We start from the raw sequence: 24347 nt of genomic DNA on the forward strand, positions 1-24347 counted from the left end.
ACGTAGTAATAACATTAATGTCTAATAATCAGTGTATCGAGACAAAAATTAAATTTTTTTTTGGCTGTCTTAAGACGTGTGGTTGCCAAAAATTGGTTAGGTATTTATTATTCCATTTTTTTAGATTGATATTTCTATTTATTTATTATTTAACGATACAATCGTAGACTTATATAAAGCGGAGGGTAATGGTCCCGGAGCCCCACCCCTCCCTTGCATAAGTCAGAATAAAAAATATCTTCAAAAAATTCTTGTTTTTACTGAGAAATAAAGACTATTTGCATATAGTGAGATATATTGAAATACTTTTTTTTTTCGCGGAGAAATCCTCATGGATCTCCCGCCCGGGATATTGAAATACTAATCTAGCTCTTTTTTTCGTAGATATCTACCACACCACTGCGTTTTGATCCCCCTATAGTTACTACGCCCCTGCGTACAATCATATCTAATGTTATGAATGCGAATGTGAGTGTGTGTATTTGGTACACTTTTACCCTTAAACTACGTAACCGATTGTCATAAAATTTTGTTCACAAATTGTCAGGGGTTCAGAAAAGGACATAGAAATTTTTGCCCCAAAAAAGTATCGTTACTCTGGCATAAACAAAAGCCTTAACTGTTAGTTAGTACAATAAAAATACTCAACGTAATACAAACTATTTCAGTAAATCATTTAAAAATAAAATAGTCTATGGAACCCATAAAATAAAAAGCATGCGCGAGAAAATTCCCAGTTTTTCCAACAATACGCTACGAATACCCACAACGCAGTCACGAACGGTATTACGTATATATGTAGCTAGCTGGGTTTATCTTGCCCGCGCTCCCCCGAGAGCCGCCTGTAAAAGTAATAATAAAAAACTTAGTAATCCTAATAGTAGCTATTAATGGTCAACGAAATCTCTGCAAGTAGTTTTATTGTGTCAACAAGCTTTTGCCCGCGGCTTCGCTCGCGTTACGAAGTAATATTTTCATCCCCTACTTTATCCCCTTGGGGCAGAATTGATCAAAATCCTTTCTTAGCCGATGCCTACGTCATAACACCTGCATGCCAAATTTCAGCCCGGTCCGTCCAGTGGTTTGGGCTGTGCGTTGATAAATCACTATGTCAGTCAGTCACCTTTGAGTTATATATATTTAGAACAAAGTTAAAGATAGCAATATACAAAGCCATAGCTACTCCCATGAGTACAATACATTACAGAATCAAACTTTGCGCTACAACCCATCTTCTAAGAATAAATTCAAATAGACCAGGTAACCCATAAAATAAAAAGCATGCACGAGAAAATTCCCAGTTTTTCCAACAATACGCTACGAATACCCACAACGTAGTCACGAACGGTATTACGTATATATGTAGCTAGCTGGGTTTATCTTGCCCGCGCTCCCCCGAGAGCCGCCTGAAACGTGAAATATTAAACACAACACCCGCGCCTCCTCTCTTGTGTATACTCCTTCTGAACTGAAATGGTACGGTTTATTCAGTGTTTACAAGATCGAATAGGAATGTCGGAATTGCTTTTACTTTATGATGCCCTATTAAACCCGACGTAGAGAATACTAACTGCGCAGAGATATAAGAAATAAAATTTAAACAAAATAAATCATTAAAGTAAAAAGCAAATGTTTTAATAAAAAGATGGGATACTTACTCATATTATCGTATTTGTATTAAAAGTAATTGTGGAGTCGATTAGGAATAGCTCTTTTTCATACTCATGTAGACGTCTAAGATTAAAAACAGGATGTAAGTAAGCAGCAGCATTTTTTCTAACATATCCATGAGTTGCCTGCGGCCGCAAACTTGCGCAACCAAACGCAGTAGTTATCTACACAAAAATTCTCTCACGTCAAGAGGTACATTCGTTAACTTCATACATAGGAATAACCTACAGATAAATTACATTACTTAATAGTACGGGTGCAAACTAATTTGACATGTTTAACTTGCGAGCGATCTTCTCTATTACACGATATATTCAGCACGAACGGGCTGAAAAACTATGTACCTAATATAGAATGGTTTAGACGTTCAGTTACGGCAACCAAAAATCATTTATAATACGATTATGTTTTTTGAAAATTCTCCACGACTATTATTTTTTTAATTGCAAAAATATACTTCGTGCACTCATTTATGTACATTCTTCTATCAATGAGATAGAGGTTAAACATTTAATTACATTGTTTGTATCTAACGTTCAGTTGAAAATCAAGGTTTTTAACAGACCAATCCAAACCAGCGTGAGTCCACCAGCCGACGCCAGCCTGTCTCGCACACACACCAGCGTCGGCACCCACACACCGGCACACAGATAGCTGCCGTGTGGTGACTCACCTGACGAAGGGTGTGTGTACTGGGACCAGGTTTGTTGAGGGTGGAAATAGGATATTTGCTATATAAAGAAAGCATTTTTTAATTATATCTCGCAATACTGTCGAGGACCCAGAGCTACATATGGATCTGGTATAAATTACACTTTTAAATGAATTAATGTACTCGTATGCCTATGGATAAGGTACCTGTGTTTCTCTTCTTTGTTATATCTAGGGTTAGTTATTAGGATGGACTTAAAAAACCTAAGACTTTGACGTTAGCTGAGCATATACAAGTATTTGATGGTAAGCGGTCACTACCGTCTAGGTCTGTCAAATCAATTTCAAACCAGATTGAACTACTTCCTGATCGACCACAGATTTATCAGGTTCGCTAAGTTGGTCTCTTCTGGTCTTCAAGTCAGTCAGTCAATCAGCCAAATGTGTATGGGCGGCAATGACCATTTACCATCACGTGGAGTGAATACTTTATTTTAATAAAACAAAATTATTTTCAGCATTCAGTAGATTACGGAAGTTGTTAGATGAACAGTATAATGGCCGCCTAGACAAGACTTAAAACTTTGAAGCTTTGTCCCATAATACCTAATAATATGGTTACTGTGGAGTATTGATCTGGTGGAGGGAGAGTGCGGTCTGCGCTTCCGAGAAGCGGGAAATGGACATCTACCCGCACTGAAATAACTACTCTGGTGCACTGCATAATCTGCTTCCTAGAATATAGCTTTGTTAAGCAGAATTCACACTGAATAAAGGCTGTAAAAGGTTAAGGTAAAAAATAAAAATATAATAAATTTTTAAGTATAAAACTCAAGGAATTGTTGAAGAATCTATAGCTTTCGTACAAAAGAAAAAAAAACAATAATTCTGAAATAACAACTACCTACTGACTAATAAAAAATCTACAAGTAGCTTTATTATGTATCAATAAAAATTTTAACCAAAAAAAATCAGTATCCAGTTATTTAAGCAAACAAAAAATTATTCTAATACACTTTACAAATAAAACAGGAGTCATATGGAGTTGAATGCGGAATTGTCCCTGATTTTGTAGTTTTATCTTTATTCCAATGTCATTACAATCAGTCATTGAGTCGCCAGCTATATACAAAGAGCTTCGAGTTTCGAGACTATCCCGTAAAGCTATAAAATATGGTCACTGTGGAGTATCGATCCGGTGGAGGGAGAGTGCGGTCTGCGCTTCCGAGAAGCGGGAAATGGACATATACCCGCACTGAAATAACTACTCTGGTGCACTGCATAATCTGCTTCCTAGAATATAGCTTTGTTAAGCAGAATTCACAATGAATAAAGGCTATAAAAGGGGGAATATAAAATATTATAACTTTTTGAAAACAAAACTCAAAGAAGTGACGTAAAATCAATAGCTTTTGTACCAAAGAAGTAATAAAAAAAACATAATAATTCTAAAATTAGTAAATAGAACCAATTAATGGCTAACAAAAGCTAGAGGCAGCTTTATTATGCCTCAATAAACATTGTAACCTAAAAAAATATTTCCGGCATTATGAAATCGAAAATGACAATTAATTATAGCACATGAAATTAAAAAAAAAAAACAGAGTTGACTTAAATCCGATTGCGGATTTTCGCCAAATTTATAATGTTATATTACAGACAAACGGCCATTAACCCACCAGCTATATACCTAGAACTTATGGTTTTGAGAATGTCTCGTAAAACTATTAAACGTGGTCACTGTGGAGTATCGATCCGGTGGAGGAAGAGTGCGGTCTGCGCTTCCGAGAAGCGGGAAATGGACATCTACCCGCACTGAAATAACTACTCCAGTGCACTGCATAATCTGCTTCCTAGAAAATAGCTTTGTTAAGCAGAATTCACACTGAATATGGTATAGGCGTTCAAATAGTTACTTTTTAAGGGTAAAACTTAGAAAAGTGATGGAATTCAATAGCTTTTTACAAGCATTTGTTATTGAACTTGCTATTTCAATTCTCAAAACTGGGTACATTTTCTTGTTAGGAGTGAGTAATCTTTACTAATCTATGAGTATTTTATTGTATTTTATTTCTAAACAAGTATTTATATGTATGTCTGGTACCATGTATGTATGACTTTGGTGCGTCCTACAGCCCGGCTTGACGGATTTTAGCATATAAGGTGTCGTTGGATTCGTCTGAACTGTGGGAGTAACATAGGCTATTTATATAGTAGAAAGTGTACATATTAAATATTGGATTGTTAGCTTATTATTTATATTGGTTTTTATACACTCATGGTATAGTCCGCGCCACTCTTTGAAGTTGTTGCGAGCAGGTGTAGTCGTACAATTTGCTATGGCGACGCGATTCATTTCTATATTCAGAGCGGACTGTCAGTTTGAAGCGGACTATACTAAATTTGGTTTTTTGGGTAGAACTATATAATATATTGTTTTGTACGTATTTAAAAAAAATAGTATTGTAAATAATGAAATCTAAATTGTACATATTTATATTTGGAATAAAGTGTATTAAAAAAAAAATAAGTCCTCAAAAGTACTAAATAATTCACTCTGGCTATAGTTTTAGTTATTAATTAACTGCTATAGAAAATTAATTTGTTAACTGAACACCCTAATAATCGCTAACAATACAACAGGTACTTTAAAAATGGCGGTCTATAATTGATGCCTTCAACGGATAAGGTAAGCACCTTTTTGATGCCTCATTATGAACAAAGCTAAATATGCGCGATGACCTGATAAGAGGTGACCATAAACAAACCATAGTCTATGATAGAAACCATAGAGCTGTCAAAACGGGCCGACAATCTCATTGAATGGCTTTAGTCTAGGAAACAGTGGTGAATATCATTGTAATAGTTAATAAGTATTCTTTTTTTAAATCAAAAGTTTATGTATAAAATTGAGTGAATCTTTCTAAAGTAGGTATATGACTTATAAAATAAGGTATGTAAATCGGCCTCTCGATCGAGTGGTTCTAATGCCAGACACATTTAATTTTTTAGGCTTGGCTTTAAGGGCCAAAGAAAATTTCGTGAGGAAACCAACATACTTGAGAGACCTTTAAATAAAAATTAAACCCGCAAACGAAGGGTTCCGTACAACCACAATTCATTTTTTTAATGTCTAGTATTTATTATAGCAGCCATTGAACCACACACTTTGTAAAAATTTGAACTGTCTACCTATAACGGTTCAAAAGTTAATTGGAAAAATATCGAATAACAGTTTGTTGTATGGGGACCCCTTTTTATATTCAACTTTTTTTATTTTTATTATTTGTTGTTATAGCGGCCACTGTTATGCATCATCTGTAAGAATTTCAAGTGTCTATCTATTACGGTTCCAGAGATAGAGCCCTGTGACAAACGGACAGACATCGGACAGGATAGACGGACAGACATTGGAGGCTTGGTAATAGGGTTCCGTTTTTACCCTATGGGTAGGGAACCCTAATAAGTGACGTCTTTGGTGAACGAAAGTCTCAAACATTTAAGAAATGAAAGCTCATCAATGAAATTTATATCAATAGTTTATAACAAGAAGTTTCCACATAAAATGTCACCAACAGTAGCATATAACGAGATGAGGAATGTGCGTCTCCTAAGCTACTTCTACTTAGTATTCAGGGCGCGTGGCTGTGACCGCTTCTGGGAACATATCAGCAAATAATGTAAGATGCGCGTCACTGCATCGCTGACCGCTTTACATCGGTTTTAGGCACGGAGCAACGCACTGGATGGTTTAGGCTGCATTCACGTTTTTTTAAGATTTCTTTTTTATAAGATGGTAAAGTCCTTTGTGGTTTGACTCCAGAATTTAGTTTTTTTAAGTGGTAGAGCCCTGTGTGGTTTAACTCCAGCACTACCGCACTATTACTGCCTAATAACAGCAGTGTTGCGCTGCTGTGTTCTGGTTTGAAGGGTTTAAGGGAGATATACTTTTCCGAGGCGTTCCAGCTTTGTCCTTAGGGTTATTGGCGCTTCTCATTTTCAGTAGGAATATAAAATCCTATCTGGGGTTGATTACACATGTCAATTGGCGCCAGTAACCAATTACCATCAGGTGGACTGCAAGCTCGTCTGGTACCCCTATCTTAAAAAAAGTAGTATGCAGTCCACCTCATGGTAGGGTTGCTGCATAGACATCTCTTATGGGATATGATGACGATGTAGTCGCGTCGTCTCATGTCTCTCCTACGACACTGGGTGCATTTAGAAGGTTTTCTCTTGTTAACAAAAAGGTTATATGATATTTAATGCGACAATTGGAAAAGCTAGCCCTATATTCTAATGTCTAAGCAGGCTCTTAGGTATTGAAGAGGCGTCTTAATTGTTTGATGACTTTATTGTTACTATCTTAATACTGAGCTTAACCTAACTTATATAACTATGAGTCCTACACACACTACAGTGTGATCAGCCTTAATTTCTAAATGTTATTGATCCCCGATTGTTTCATAAAAGGTATTCATTTGTTACGATAACGACATTAGTAGTACAACTCGATTTGGGTAAACACGGCCTTATAATATGGATTCCTTGTCCAACAAAACAATAAAACCATAGGTTCCATTGATAAAATTAATTAACATAATTTTAATTATGTAAAGTTATAATTTCACTTTGATTAAGTATGTTGTTACTATCGTTAAATTATTTTGATTTGACTTATAAATTTTAGATAATTAATTCTATTTAGATTTTTTTTTAATATTATAAAACTATATTATAAACTTATAATTATATGATAAAACCTTTGTAGTTCGACTCAGGAAGAACCAACGCCACCTACCCTTCTGCCTAATAAAAGCAGTGTTAAGCGCTGCAACAGTTTGAGGAGCGTGGTAAGAGAGACATAAATACTTGTCGAGGCGTTCCAGCTTAGTACTCAGGGGTAGCAAAGCTTCTGTAGCCAATCGTACGTAGAAATCTAATCTTATCCAGGGTTGATGACCGATGTCCACGGGCGGCAGTAGCGACTTACCATAAAAAAATCAAAAATCCTTTATTTAAACAAGTATAAGTTAGATAAGGTTTCGGGACTCTCCTGGTAAGTTTATATAAACCTGTAGTAGGAGAGTCCGCTCTTACCTGTGGTCGCCTTTGCTTAAATAAGGCTGCATTTGTCATTTGGACAATCATCAGTTGGACTGCATGCATTCATTTGCTACTATATGCAGGTTTTTTTGCTAATTCATTAGAAGAAAAAATAGTATTTACAGGTTTTTTCTAACTCTTACAAGTAGTATGCCTAAAATGTTCGAAAATATATATTAAGATCATACTTACCTTGCGTCTTGATGTCGTCAGCGGACCATTGATAAGATATCCACAAAATGGCGGCATTATCTGTTCTCAGTATTTTGACGTTGATGATTCAATGCAAAACAGACGAATCTAGAACACATTGTGTTTTATCTTAGGCGTGGTGGAACGTTTTAGCGTTATCAACGCTCTCTTGGGCGGGAATGTCGCTTTTATCTTATGCGCACGCGCCGGTCACAGACTTAGAAGGTTCTAGAAATATCTGTCATATATTCTTTAACTAAAAAAGTTTGTAAGGATTACTGGGTATAGAAGTGGAGCAAAAGAGAGAAGAAAACTAATCAACATCAAAAAAAGAATAATATTTTTTATTCAATTCATAAAATTAAGAAGATTAGATTTGAACTGTCAATATAATTTTAGTATCAAAAGTACTTGAAGTTTAACTAATGTTGAATAACTTGAAACGGCGAAGGAAAACATCGTGAGGAAACATGCATACCAGTGAAAATAAAAAAAAGGTTTTCAAACGTATTTGAAGTCTACCGATTCGCACTTGGCCAGCGCGGTGGACTATGGCTTAATCCTTCTCATTCTGAGAGGAGACCCGTGCAGCAGTGGGACAATAATGGGTTGATGATGATGATGAATCCTTTGAACAATAAAAAGTTTTTTTTTAGTTGATGATCGGAGAAACAGTCTCACTTTAAGATAGATAACTCCTTTAAGCAACAAGACATTTTCAAAATGAAGAAAGGGTATGGATAAAATGGGTTGAAAATTGCCATTTCTACAAATGTCTAATGCTACATTCCGGATGTTGGATTCATCTCCAGAGTATGCGTGTTATCAACACACTAAAGATGTCAGAAACAAAACAAAAACGATCGACGGCAGTTTAGATTGGTCAGTATTAGCTCTCCTAGCTTAAGTGCCACTGTTCGTCATTAGGAATAGATAAGGACCACCAGGTAGTCGTAGGCAAAAATGTTGAGTGAGGACCTCAATAGTGCACATAACCTTGTTTCTTTGTACTATGTAGATCTGCTTCATTTATAAGAATGAAGTAGGAAACGTGCATGCATCTATCAGTCTATTTGATGGTAAGGCACTGCTGCCCATGGACATCTACCTGATGTGTTCTACCCGAAGCCAATCACAGATATGCGTTGTTATTCGTGAGACCTACTATTAATTATCATTCTATCCATTTTTTAGATAAGATGCTATAGGTACATGTAAAGATAGATCCTAAATCGTGACGATGTCTAGGAGGAAGAAATTGCCAAATTTGATTAGCAAAATATAGATATAGATTGAGCATATTAATAGCTGATTTACGTCTGCCATACACACATCCAACAAAAGGAAAGAACTGCTTCACACTAGAAATATAAGCATGTCGTTCCTCCCCGAACAATATACTGATAGAGGAATGGAAACAGACCCTTCCAACACTTACAGCCCCACACTAGGACTGTATCGTGTGCTGTGGACACACACAAAGACACACAACCAAGATCAAGAACAGATATCCAAATTCATCATTCAAATGCCTGACCGGGGATCAAACCCGGAATCTTTTGCATATCAGGCCGGTGTGGTGACCGCTCCACCACGCGGGTTTAACATCGTGAGAATTCTCAACCCAATTTATACAGTTACATGACAGCGTACGTGGGACCGCGTCTCCTCACTAATTCTATTATCTGCCATTCTAAAGGATTTCTCGTCACGCAGATACTACTGTGCGTTTTACCATAGCCTCCGACACGACAACAGCTGGCTATATTTGCAGATGTTAGTAATTTTCTATGCAAAGTTAGATACAATACGTTTTCTGCTTTGCAGGAGATTAATTTTCTATGAATAAAAAGGGGGAATTTCATAATTACTCGTCGATTTTAGACTTTAGAACTCTTCGTGGCCTCAAGGTGGATACCACCTTGGTCGGGGTGGTGTACGCCCCTTCTGATATTGCTGTATTCTTTTTTGAAGAATGTGATTTATGGGTCGATTCCTTAGATGAATCATGCATTCGTTCACGCTTCCAATAAACATTAAGAGGAACCCATTATGAAGATATTTTTAACACGCTTTTATTAGCTTGGGTTGCACGTTTGTATGTATGTATGTACGTAACAGTAACGGAATCTTTGAGCCCGATTTCTATCCACTTTGAACGTTCAGTTTAATTCAAAATTTTGAAGAATTATCAAAAACCGATGACAATATACGATTTTAATAATTTTGTACCATTGTCCTTATCAACATCCTCAGGATTAACGATTTTCGAGGCGAGATTTTTCAAGCACCTTCAGCAAAGTTCATCGCAAGTTTAGATTGCAAATAATTATTGCTTTTTAGTTTCAATAGGAATCATATACACACAAACACAATCATATACACACAAGCGTGTTTTTTAGTTTTTTTGAACTATAATTTTATTTACTAAAAAATCAAAAGGATTAATCGACATAATTATCTAAATGAATTTTATCTTTATAAAAATACAATAACTTAACTCAACTTATAATACCTTCTACGGAAATAAAATCTCAAAATTATTTTTTACTGCAAGTTCACTTCAAAACTTAAAAAGATACGCCTATGCAAAATATAATACTTCTATTCTAATAATTTTAGTTGTGTTGTTAATAAATGTTAGTTTCAATTTGTAGATACATACATAACACATTATTTTTATTTTGTTGTGTCGACAGCAATGGAAATCGCTACAGTAATAAGATGTAATTCTACATAAGCCTACTGTGTCACCAGCCATACGCACATTCTATTGTACAAGAGTAGTGCTAAGTATGAGAACCGGAGAGATGGAATGAGGGTGATTTAAGGCTCTAGCTTGCTATATAATCTTGGAAGGTTGATGGGAATTATGGAGAAAACACGAAACTAGATTGTGAAATTATATATTAGGGCTCCGTACCCATAGGGTAAAAACCCTATTACTAAACTTCCGCTGTCTGCCGTCTGTCTCAGGGCTATATCTCCTGAACCGTAATAGATAGACACTTGATTTTTTATAAAGTAGATTAGTTATAGCGGCTACCGTTATGGCCGCTATAACAACAAATACCATAAATAAAACAATTGAGGATTTGAGATATTGAGGATCGCAATGCAAGAAACCGCTATTTTTTGACGTATTTCGCTTTATTTATTGAACCGTGATAGGTAGATAGTTGAATTTTTCACAATGTATTTACTTCAATGGCTGCTATAATAGCAAATAGGTACAAATAAAAAATAAGAAAATTTTGGTGGTACGGAACCTCGTCCGTGTGCGAGTTCAACTTGCACTTGGCCAATTGTTGTTAATTAGGTACTTGTATACATCATAGATTTACATCATTGATGCTGTATACAAATCATTTATTTCCGGTATGATCTGATTGATATGTTGTTAAGAACTTAGATGGAATGCCTGATATATGTTTGATACTAATAGGAGTTATTAATTGTTTTTTTTTTCTTTCTTCACGTATTTTTTTGCAACTTTTTCTGCCAAGATCGTATAATTCAACGCGCATTATAAATGACAATATAAATAAATTGTAAATTACAAACAACGAAAAAATAAATATAATTATTATATGCGTAATTAAACAAACAAACTAAATACATATTTTACTCGAAACAACAAACATATAAGGTTCATTTACACTTACCGGAGAACAACTTCGAAAGTAAAAACAGAATTTACGCTAACTTACCGTAAACTGAAAACAATGACGATAACACTACGATACGTATTAGGGATGGCGATCTGAGATTAATCGAAGAATCGATTTTGGGCCGAAATCGATTTTTTAAATCGATCTTTCATCCTGGAAAATCGAAAGTCGATCTTTTCGAAATTGGTTCAATGTGTTATAGACATTTTTGTACTGACTTGGTTGTTTGGTCCTGATGACTTTTTTAACTATCTTCGCCCTTTTTAGCTGAAAAGATGGAGGATCGATTTTTGAAGAATCGATTCTTTGGGCCTCAATTTTTTTGTGAATCGATTTATTACACTTCGATTCGAATCGATTCAAGACTCGATCTTTCGGAAATCGCCATCCCTAACGTATATACTTGGATAACTGTGTAAAATTACAATAATTAACTAACCGTCATTACCACCTAATAAAACAAGTGAGTAATTAACGCCACTTACATCTTGGTTATGTAGGTCAATCGTTTTGTATGGAGAAATAGTATGAAAATGCAAATTTTTGTGATTGTTACATACTTTATCTATCTACGTGTTTGTTTTGTGAAATATTATTTTGAATAGTTGGTAGTTAGTATTTTAAGATAAAAACTTGCTTTTAAGTAAGTCGTTGTGGCCATTTATTTTTGTAAATACGAAGTAGTTACATTTTGTTCTCAATATAATATTTTACTTAGCACCAATCACCTTGAATCCAAATACTGGCGCTATGTTCGAAGCATAGATTAAATTCTAAGTCTATGGTTCTATGGTTCGAATTGTCAATGAAGGCCCATAATTTATTATTTTTTTAAGATACTTTATATAAACAAGTTGTAGTACCAAGTCGTTTAAGGCTTTCGACTTTAAGGCTTTATTGACTTGTAGGTAGTCAATACAGTTCTCCTTCATGTTTTTTTTTTAATTCTTATGCTTTAGTTTTTAGAATGAAGAAAATCAGTTTCACAAACACTAAAAAAGTTTTTTTATCACGTAAAATGTACTTATTGACCCTGTTTTCAAGTAAAAATTGCCCATATTTTTTTAAAATTTTAAATCGTAATAAATACCATATTTTTTTTAAGATGTCAAACTCACGCCATCTATCGAAACAAAAAACTATTTTTATTTCGTCGATCGACGTAGTAAATTACAAAATTAATATATGAACTTTTGAATTCAAACTAAGTATATAACGTATATTTCTGAAGGTGGTAAGGCATCTGTGGCCGACCTTAGGTAGGAATATCTAATCCTATCTGAGGTTGATTACAGATGTCCACGGGTGGCAGTAGCCACTTACCATCAGGTAGACTGCATGCTCCTCTCTTACTCCTATATTATAAAAAAAAAACTTTAAACTATCGATACGCTATTAAATATATAGAAAGATTTTAGAACTGTCTCTACTGTATTATGTTCTGATTCGAACGGTGTGGTAAAGGGTGTACTTATCTGAGGCATTCCAGCTTAGTCTTCAGAGGTAGCGACGTATCCATGGCCGACCTCAGATAGGAATATCCAATCCTATCTGAGGTTGATTACAGATGTCCATGGGCGGCAGTAGCCACTTACCATCAGGTAGACTGCATGCTCGTCTCTTACTCCTATATTATAAAAAAATATATATTTCAACCATCGACACTGTATTATACATACTGTATACAGATACAATATGAATGTTCAAACAAGTGCAAGATGCAACGAGGCGTGTGAGCGCATCACGCGCCTGCATCACGCGCGGACAATGCGATCGTGCGCGCGCGCTGTGAGCTGAATGTGTGATCGCTATATTCGTTTAGTATCGGCGGTCTTTGATTTTGTGGTTTATGATCCGTTAGTGATTTACCGTTTTTTAACTCTTTGTCTTATACATGGCACCTTAGAACTTAAATAGATGGACATTTCGAGGTGTAATTAATCCTCAGGGTAACCACACATGATATGAGTCATATCAAACACTAGTTCACATCATATGACCAACATCAAGTAGGACTATATTTGATTTTCCTAATGTTTTCAAAGAGTCGTATGTCTACTAACTTACTTATTCCGAAAGGAAATCCAGGCATAGAAGCGAGATATCGGGAACAGTTTTATGCTATTATACTACTGCCCATAAACTTTTAACCTAAACCCGATCGAAGATGGATTATTGCGCCTGAGGACTAAGATAGTGGCCTCATAGTCATATAAGTCAGTCTGCATCCATACCCTTCGACTGGAAACGCAAAGACTGCTCCACACTAAAAATCTATAAATGTATTTTATGTCTACCAATATATGTGTTTCTTTAATATTAAATCAGTATGGTTACCGAGATTACGTTACGAGATTTTTTCTCAAATACAGACATTTTAAAATCAGGATTTTTGATTAGATAAATCATAGATTAGTAAAGATACTTCGCCGTTTTGAAATTGAATGAAGCCACAAACGGCTTATTAGTATGTTATTTTTTTGAATTCTTGACAAATAAAAACATTTTTAGAGAAAATTTATGAATAAATAACTAATACTGCGTAATTTACATAATAAATAAATAATTATTTCAAATATTTTAGGGACATTTTAGCACGGAGACGTGGCAAAACTTTTTTACGCAACTATTTCAATTCTCAAAACTGGGTACATTTTCTTGTTAGGAGTGAGTAATCTTTACTAATCTATTAGACAAATGAACATAGTGAAAATGATCATCACCATTTGTAATTCGGTATTGAATAGGAAGTTAAATGAGTCTGATTAAAGTTACGCGTGCGTAGGGGTGAGAAGTCATCTAGTTAATGTGAATAATTTGTTCCGCACACCTTTTCATGGGGATGATTTTTTTGTTTTTTGTTCAAAGGAGATAACTTCATCCAAATGATAAGTATTACATCTACAATATCATTAAAATCCAAAATTGCTTTATTTTAAAAGAAGTTTTATGTAAATTCGAAAATTGTAATTGTTTTGTTCATTTTAATGTCAATGCTAAATTGATCCATATTAATCTGTAACCTAACCCTTGTTAGATTCCTGATTTTTAGTCTATACAAATAAAATAAAATAAGTAACTGCTTGTAAAATACTTTTTACACAAAAAATATGTCCCAAAAGTTAAAAAGTCATGCACTACTACTACTTCAATATCCAATTTATTTAAATATTTGAAACATCATTAGTTGATTCGAATTCTGGTCGCGTGCTAGATCGAAGCGTCATCTCGTTAATGTATCCCGGTTTGCCGCACCTTTGTTTAGATGAGGGGTTGGGATCCGCCATCCGACCACACCTTGGCTTTTTAGTTACATTCCGTTTTATTATCTGTATTTTACTTTATAATGTGAAGTGTGAACTTATGTTATTTTGGGACATAGATAAATATAGATATCTCACCGCCTTGTTATTGAAGGAAGCCATTAAAATGCTTTAAACCGCTGACCAATGGGTCAGCCATTTAATGGTTCTCATAGTGTAATTTACGTGGACTAATGCCGACAGGTGTAGTTAAGTGCTGCAAAAACACGAAATCGAAGAAAAAGTGCGGAGAAATGTCGTTTCATTCGTAAATGATCTAAAAACTACATTTTTAATTATTTTTCAAACACGAAAATAGATGACAGTGACAATTTCAATTGTCAAAACTGGTTACATTTTCTCTCGACCTACTGAATATGCATATAAAATTTGATGAAAATCGGTAAAGCCGTTTCGGAGGAGTACGGTAACTAACACTGTGACACGAGAATTTTATATAGATAATCTTGCTCTACACTTACTATTCATACATACAAACTATAATCAAGTGAATGTTATGAATCCAATTACTTAATGCATTGTTTTTCTCGATATCCCTCATAATATTTTTTATCCCACCGCGGGGATGCGATACGATCTCACGACGATCGCGTGTCAGCGCACAGTTTGCGTACAAATGGAGACCTTACTATGTGTTCGATCGAGTTTAGCGTGAGTTTTCTAGTCTTTGAAGGAGCTTTTCGATTCTACTGTAGATCGTCAGAAGTTCATCTTCATTTTAAGTGTTTTGGTAAGAAGTCGTGTTTACACTTCTGTTTTCATAGAACTCCTCCCGCCTCCTGCAATCATAGAACCTAAATTTCCCTGTATCAAAATTTGAATAGATTTTTTTTATAATATAGGAGTAGCAAACGATCATGCAGTCCACCTGATGGTAAGTGGCTACTGCCGCCCATGGACATCTGTAATCAACAGATAAGATTAGATATAGGAATAGAAATGTAATTCATTATTACATTTATTCATTTTTATGTCTGCTTAGCTGGAATGTTCACTGTGTTAGGTAATATTAGGTATACACAAGGTATGGTGAAGATATTAGGTGGGTTTTTTATGTCCTTAGCATTCGCCCCTAAAAACTCAAATCGATTTAAAATTTTGTTATAGGTACTATCACTACTAGATACTATTACCTCTAGTTGTTTAATTCTGTAATTAGTCGCATCTATATGTCTACGAGCTTTTGCCCGCGGCTTCGCTCGCGTTACGAAGTAATATTTTCAACCCCTATTTTATCCCCTTGGGGGTAGAATTTCAGCCCGATCCTTCCAGTGGTTTGGGCTGTGCGTTGATAGATACCTTTGAGTTATAAATATTTAGATTAGGTACTCTTTGGAGAGTAATTTAAGTACCTAACTTAAATCAGCTAATTTCTCACTATTAAACTTCACTAGTTACAATAGTAAGGGCAATTTTCCCCAGGTTACCGTGTTTGCGTTTATGCAGACCAATTTACTGATTGTCGGGGATCCGGAGAGCTGCCGGAGTCGAATCACGTAGGGTCGATTGCAATCATCGATTTTAACTACATTTCTGGAAGGTGGTAGAACCCTTTGTGGTTCGACTCCGGCGGCACCACCGCCACACCTATTTCTACCTAATAACAGCAGTGTTAGGCGCTGCTGTGTTCCGGTTTGAAGGGTGTGGTAAGGGAGATAGACTTTTCCGAGGCGTTCCAGCTTAGTCCTCAGGGGTAGCGGCGCATCTGTGGCCGACCTCAGGTAGGAATATCTAATCCTATCTGGGGTTCATTACAGATGTCCGTGGGCGTAGCCACTTACCATCAGGTGGACTGCATGCTCGTCTGTTACTCTAATATTAAAAAAAAATTGCAACATTTGAAGGTAAATATCGAAATGGTACTGAAGGTAACATCACCACTCCTAGTTCTGATAATAGTAGTGTTAAGCTGATGAAGCCGACTGTCGTAACTTAGCAGACATCCTTGTACGAAGCGTTCTAACTTACTTATGTGTGTGCTTTTGATACACCTGACAATGAACTTAATGCTTATGCGCCCTCAGTCACCTTGGGTGAAGGCGATAATTTATTTCTTAGTATCAACTCATTTGTGTCTGACCCTACATAGAATTTTAATCCCATTTCGAGTAAATTACTAATGTGTAACACTATCAGTGATCATTATAATGTGATGCATGCTCGTTTGCTTCAGTTTCCCAAAATTTTGACTGCTCGATTTTTGCGAAGACCTTTATTTTCATTTCCATTTTCGATTTTCTCGATAATAAGTAAACTGTAACCTGTATGCACGATCTCTATTTTTGAGTGAAATATTGTATAAATAAATTCAGTTACTTTTGATGTGACACATCTATAGCCGCACGTAAAACCGATTTCTATTACCGATACCGCATGCCGTGGCGACGCGTCGCCACGGCATGCGGTATTCACTGATTAAACGAATTAAGTAGTCACAATTTGAAATAAATTCGTAAATTTTTGTATTTAATGAAAATAAATGTGTATTCAATAAATAGTCATCGTTATCTGGAAAAAAATCGTAATATTTTATTTTATCATTATGACATATTTAGTTCCTATCACAATATGTTCTTTTCTGCATATTACTTTTACAAAATAATGTCGATGTTTCACATCTGCCAGGCGTCCCGTGTCGGCTCACATTTTTTTATTATTACGTATCTACTATAAAAATAAACACTAAGTATTTTTAAAATTATTTAAGTGATAAATAAGTGATATATGTGCTAGTTTATCATAAAAAAACTGACAACATTTCTGAATGCAACAATTAAAAGCTCAATGGTAATTGTAATAAGAGTAATTAATAAACAATTATGTTGTCTCTAGCGAGAAAACGTCGATAACAATTACCGTATCGATGCTAACGATTCAATTAGTAATTACTTACTTCAACCGTTTTCATAGGAATTACTTTTAAATTTTCCAAATGAAGTTTTTTAATTTTACATGAAATATGTTGGTTTTTGTTATGACTTACTTAGTTAATAAAGTATATACTTTTTTTAGTAGAAGAGATCAGTGTCTTTGCAGTGTGGGGCGTAATTTTGCTTGCCAGTGTAACACATATTATTTTGCGTGAGACGAAAAGTCGCTGATGTAACACATAATTTATTGGTATAGTCCGCGTGAAACTACTAATCCGCTCTGAATATAGAAATTAATCGCGTCGCAATAGCAAATTGTATGACTACATCTGCTCGCAACGACTTCATAACGGACTAGCAGTTTGGCGCGGACTATACCTTAATTTACGACATAACAAAATTACTTATCATTTCCATTAACAGTAAAGAAAGACTTCCATAATACATCCTAATGACCTATTTAAAATAAACTTAATACTACAAATTACATCGCTAATTACGTTCAGGTCACAGAGTCAAACAAGACATTAAATATTGATTTTATTCAACAAAAATGAACATGCGCAATACTATTACAATCTACCTACAAACTATTGACATGACTGGGCAAATATGTAGCGTGTGGCTCTAACATTGTTGACACGTAATGATGTTTATCCTCTCTCCCCCGAGATATAGCGTTTTACGGGAATTAAAAACGCTACCCGCTCGCCCCTTTATTATCTTTTTTTAATAAGGCTGAATAGCACACGAGCTAACTTATTTTATCTGTGGTGCATAAAACACAAAATGGCGCAGCAGAATATTTGCGCGGGATTTTCGTGCGGCAATAAAATCGTATTATTTGAGTCTATTAAACGTGATCTAATCGAGATAAGCTTATTAATTATAGGCTCGTTGGATACGAGGGCGAATTGAATGTTTTGGCAAAACAACAAAAATAGATTAAAGATAGACAGAGATAAAATTTATGGTTTTTGCAAATATAAGTATATATCTACCTAACGAATAAAACATGTTTATTTTCTTATGTGTATCTTATTTTTTATGTTTACGCACCTAATTTAAATAGTATATTCGATATTATTTGCTGAATTTAACTTGGTCTTATAGGTCTCCTAGAGTACTAAATTTAGACAGATAATATCCATAATTTGCACTATGATACTCTGTATTTGTTTTTCCGAACATTATTAGGTATTATAAATAGATACAAAATAATTCGCTTTACAAAACAGTTAGCAGTACATGTTATTTTTTTACTTTTATCATGCTGGCAACAATTATTTACAAAATAAAAAAACTCGCCTACCTGTCAGTTATGTCATAATTATATTTAATCTGTATACCTTTAGATTCATAATATACGTTCAGAAATAAGAACACGCCAGGCAGACACAAATCCAATTACTCGGAATTAGGTGTACGGTGTACACCTACGACTAAGCTGCGCGGTTCAAAGATTTAACGTTCTGAAATCCTATTTAAGGATTGAGCAATTTAAAGACGGCATTTAAGTAGGTATAGAAAGCATTATTGCAGTGATTGCCTTGAGTCTTCCTATCTTGTCTCTCACTCTTATAGATCATAATAATAAAAATTGCTGTTTTCTAAATTGTATACTTATGGGTTGAACCGTACCATTATCATTGAATATCATTTATTCAAGGTGGTAGAACTCTTTGTGGTTCGACTCCAGCGGCACCACCGCTACACCTATTTCTGCCTAATAACAGCAGTGTTAGGCGCTGATGTGTTCTGGTTTAAAGGATGTAGTAAGGGAGACAGACTTTTCCGAGGCGTTCCAGCTTAGTCCTCAGGGGTAGCGGCTCATGTGTGGCCGACCTCAGGTACGAATATCTAATCCTATCTGGGGTTGACTACAGATGTCCATGGGAGGCAGTAGCCACTTACCATCAGGTGCACTGCATGCTCGTTTGCTACTCCTATATTATATAAAAAAAAGAATATCACTAATCTAATATAATATAAACTATCATAAAAATATAGATTAAAAAAACTGATGCATAGTTCTTTGCGCTATTTCTTGGGTATGGCTCGAAAAATCACACTCACAGAAAAATATTATAAATTTATAATGTCCCCGGCATTGGCGCCCTCCTTACTCATATTGATTAAAAAGTGGGTAAACATTAATGGCGTTTTGTTCACCCCTTTATATTCAATCATAATAAAATAGTAATATCTTTTAATAATTCTTATTTCTTTCTTCATGAGGAAACTAGTCATTCTTCAATATTTTTAACAAGTAACTCGACGTCTAAATAAGCAATTAAATAATTGGCCAAGTGCAAGTCGAACTTGCATAAGAAGGGTTCCGTACCACCAATATTTCCATATTTATTTTATTTTAGTGTTTGTTATTATAGCAACAACTGAAGTAAATTCATTGTGAAAATTTGAGCTGTCTACCTATTATGGATCAATAGATAAAGCGAAAAATGTCGGGAAACAGCGGTTTCTTGTATGGCGACCCTCATTTATTTTTAACTTTTTTATATTTTTAGTATCTGTTGTTATAGTGGCTACCTTTATACATACTCTGTGAAAATTTCAAGTGTTTGTCTATTACAGACAGCGGAGTCTTAGTAATAGGGTTCCTTTTATACCCTTTGGGCACGGAACTAAAAACGTTTGGTATTGTAAGTACTTTTATACATTTTTACATATACTTGTATTTACAGGATTAATGTAATAAAGCGAACCACTATTTCTTTCTAGCCAGACAGAATAATTTCCTTTAAATTTCCGTCTACAAAGTAAAGGTTTACTACCTGAGCATGGGAATTAGGAACGCTAAAGTTCGCAAAGGCTTTTTGGCACACGCTTTATACTGGATAGGGTTTATGATATTTATTTATCTAGATCATAGATTAGTAAAGATTACTCACTCCTAACAAGAAAATGTACCCAGTTTGAGAATTGAAATAGTTGCGTAAAAAAGTTTTGTAACGTCTCCGTGCTAAAATGTCCCTAAAATATTTGAAATAATTATTTATTTATTATGTAAATTACGCGGTATTAGTTATTTATTCGGAAATTTTCTCTTAAAATGTTTTTATTTGTCAAGAATTCAAAAAAATAACTTACTAATAAGCCGTTTGTAGTTACTTACTTACTAATTAGCCGGTAGTAGTTTGTAAGCGGCGAAGTATCTTTACTAATCTATGATCTAGATGTGGAATAAACAACCAAAAAGTTATCTTTTTATTCATGAAAATCAGAAGTCGGTTTCTTATCTTGCAAAAAAGCAGTTTTTTCTAATTTATAACTGATGAACACCTTAGGTAGAAATATGTACACAAAATAATATCCTTCTCATTCTCAGAGGAGACCGACCGGCAGTGGGACAATATTGTTGTTGATGACGTAACGGTATTGTAGGTTTCTTAGGCCGGGATCGAACACAAATTTGAGAAAAAAATAGGCTAAATATACTCCGAGAATTTAGTTACGTACTAAATGTGAACGGAACCTAAGCATATTTATTTATACTAAGTAATCTTTATTATATTTTTCCTTGTTCGCCCTGCAATTATTTCCCGAGCTCAAATCAACAATGATTGAACTCTGTCTGTACTCTGTTCATTCCCCTCCGAGTTACTCAAATCAGCTTATCGGCCATGCACCTTTCCAACGATATTATTCACTTCCTCGCCACCTGGTAATCAGTGGAACAATGGCTGCCAAATTTCCGAACAGAATAAAAAATGATCTGTCAAACGAGCAGCTTTCCCGCCAATTTGGCGGCGATTCGCGCCCTCACTCCGCCGCGCATTCTGTAGGGTTACCATATCATTATTTTTTAATACTTTTTGACAATCAAACAATTTATTTGAAAAATATGTGTGTTGTTGAAGCTTGTGGTTTTGAATCTATCTATCGCCATAGATTACCGCTATCTAATGGCAAGTAGTCACCACTTGCCATCAGATAGCTGTATTGTTAGGTTTGAACGTAAAAAATCTTATGGCTGCCCGTTAATTATGCATTAAGTAATGGCCCCAGTAATGAAGAAGACGTAACCTTTATGAAATTTTGCTACTAAACTGGGTAGTTTGGGATACCTATTTAATTTATTCGATGCCTTTCCATAATTAGAAATAACTTAAGATTGTTAATTACATACACATATTTCATTCATTTATTTTCGTACTTAATACTTTTATGTTTTTCTCTTAGAATCAATCATCTTCTTTTCAGAGAACAAATTTTGCAAAATGACGACAGCGATATTACGAAACAATCCCAAAATCACTGAGGATCCTCCAAAATTTACATGTTTTGGCCACCCACCCGATTCGACACGCCCTTACTTCGAGATTAATAGGGCTGCATGTTTAGGCGTCGGTTGCCATAGCGCCGGGGTTGCCAGGGGGCCGAAATACCACATCTCGGGGGGACGGTGTTATCTTGTAACATTGTCGTTGATGACTTGATGGCGAAAGGTCAGGCGTAATTGGAGTTTTTATGATCTTATTTTTGATTGGATTGTTTTTTGAAAAATGAGAAAAGGGCAGCTAGCGCATTTGATAACGTGAACCACTTTGTAAATAATAACAGACCTATTTCCTTCAGCATTTTGTGTTGACTTCTAGAAAAACATTTATTTAATTGTAAATTTAATTTTATCATATGAGATAGTTCTTGCACTACAGTAATTGCACCTCCTACTTTTGAAAACCAATGAAATAAATAAAAAAAGTAAAAAATGTCTTTGATTTTTCATCTGTTAACTACCATGTCAATAAAATTGTTAACAAAAAGATCAAAATAAAGCTATAAAAATGTCAAAATTATTTTAATCTTACTTACATTTACCCCTTTGAACCATTTATATATAAGAAAATGTTTACATTTTAATAGGTCCATAACTAAATCAAAGATGGCTGGAAAGAAATCCGATCATAATTTAAACATTCCCATACAACAGACAGATACGTGTATATTCGACGACACTTTGAGCTCCATGAAAGACCTGTTCATGTCAAACATAAAGAAAATGGACGAGGAAATGAATAAAATCAGGTTTTTATCGATATTTAATGATAATCTAAAGGTACATAAACACACAAACTGGGGGTTTTCTAAAAAAATCTTAAAGGTGTATGAAGTCGACCAATTCTCATTCGGCCAGCGCAGTGGACTGTAGCCTAAGCCCCTCTCACACTGAGAGGAGACCCGTGCCCAGCGTCGGGAAATTAATGGGTTAACGACAATGATAATCTACTTTTGGAAGTATATTTTATTTATCAAAGACCGGGAAGAAGATACTGTATTCCTTCTATTCATTTTATGTTAGAGTTGAATCCTTCATGGTTCAAGATCGGTCTTGGCTTGTTTATTTAAATCTTATATTATGGGTGCATTTCTTTTTATATCTCACTCCAAAGAATGGATCTTTTTCTTTCCGGTAGGTCCGGTAAGTAGGTAGGTATAAGTAGGTATAAGGTAGATATGAAGCGATGACCCCTCGAATGTGCAGATTGATGAGCACAAATTTTTATTTAGCTTCCTAGTTTAGTGTCAAAATACAAAACTGCATTGCGACGCCGCATAGTAGAAATCTATGATTTCGCACGACGTACGTGTAACAAGAACTTGCGAATCCATTCGCATCGTGCATTCTTGCGTTGTCGAACAGTAGAACCCCAGTCTTGTCTTTTAACCCGCAGTCCTTACATACTTCTTTACCTAAATCCTTCTATCATTCATAGTTCAGACCTCATGCACATCTACGCCCAAACATCATCACTTGACGCGGTATCTGCTCAAGAGTCGTGTGAAAACCAAGCGTGCTCGAAAAGCAAGTCCAACTGGGAGACCCTCGCCAACTCTCCATTGGTGGAAGTGGATGGTTGTAACAAGACCTTGAAGCTACAGTTTGATGTTAGCCAGTTTGGCCCGTCAGAGGTTAGTGCTGAAGTTTTTCTGGTATGATACGTTATAAAATTATGTAGCAACAAGTATGTAGTTTGAAGGTGGAACCGTTTGTGGTTCGACTCCGGCGGCACCACCGCCACACCTATTTCTGCGTAATAATAGCAGTGTTAGGCGCTGCTGTGTTCCGTTTTGAAGGGTGTGGTAAGGGAGACATACTTTTCCAAGGCGTTCCAGCTTAGTCCTCAAGGTAGCGGCGCATCTGTGGCCGACCTCAGGTAGGAATATCTAATCCTATCTGGGTTTGATTACAGATGTCCATTGGCGGCAGTAGCCACTTACCATCAGGTGGACTGCATGCTCGTCTGCTACTCTTATATTATTAAAAAAAATAAAAAAAACCTGATCTAGTTTGAAGCAGTTTCGGTGGAAGGGTGTCGATGCTAGTTGATTGCTATGAGGCGATCTCCTGACTCTACCAACTTTCAAACTTTACTATTTACTTCAATTTCAAAACCTTCCCTTCTAGGTGACAGTCAAGGTTCAAAACGACACCCTCGTCATATCAGCGTCCCACGAAGAAAGATGCGCCAACAACAGCCTCTTGCGACAGTATCACAGGGAGTTCAAGTTTCCTAAAGGCGTAGACCCTTGCACAGTCAACTCGACGCTCTCCAAAGACGGTATCCTGACTGTGCAGGCGGCACTGCCTGAACCAGCGAAGGATAGCAAATGCCCATCTAAATGTAGCTAAACAGTTCGAAAAGCATTGCGTTTGAAATGAAATGCTTGCGAATTGATTTTAATATGACTGGAGTAATATAAGAGCAATCAATATGAACTGAATCGACTTTGGAGAGAAAATAAATATATGTTTGAAAACTAGAATCGTTAGTTATTATTCGAAACAATTTGTAGTATCACCGTGCATAAGTTACAAAAGTATAGCGTTTTATGTGTGA

General features: G+C 35.5%; 1 protein-coding gene across 1 annotated transcript; it reads left to right on the top strand.

Annotated features, from left to right (window-relative positions):
• Positions 1 to 22262: 22262 nt before the first annotated feature.
• LOC140756443 (heat shock protein beta-1-like) lies at positions 22263 to 24273 on the top strand. The gene is made up of 3 exons (XM_073091952.1): positions 22263 to 22533; positions 23223 to 23418; positions 23915 to 24273. The coding sequence occupies exons 1-3, from the start codon at positions 22391 to 22393 to the stop codon at positions 24137 to 24139; spliced, it is 564 nt and encodes a 187-aa protein (XP_072948053.1). The 5' UTR covers positions 22263 to 22390; the 3' UTR covers positions 24140 to 24273.
• Positions 24274 to 24347: the final 74 nt, after the last annotated feature.

The sequence above is a fragment of the Epargyreus clarus genome, unplaced genomic scaffold (assembly GCF_041222505.1).
Source record: "Epargyreus clarus isolate Ecla_fem2 unplaced genomic scaffold, WU_Ecla_fem_2.2 ptg000035l, whole genome shotgun sequence".
Lineage (NCBI taxonomy): Eukaryota > Metazoa > Arthropoda > Insecta > Lepidoptera > Hesperiidae > Epargyreus > Epargyreus clarus.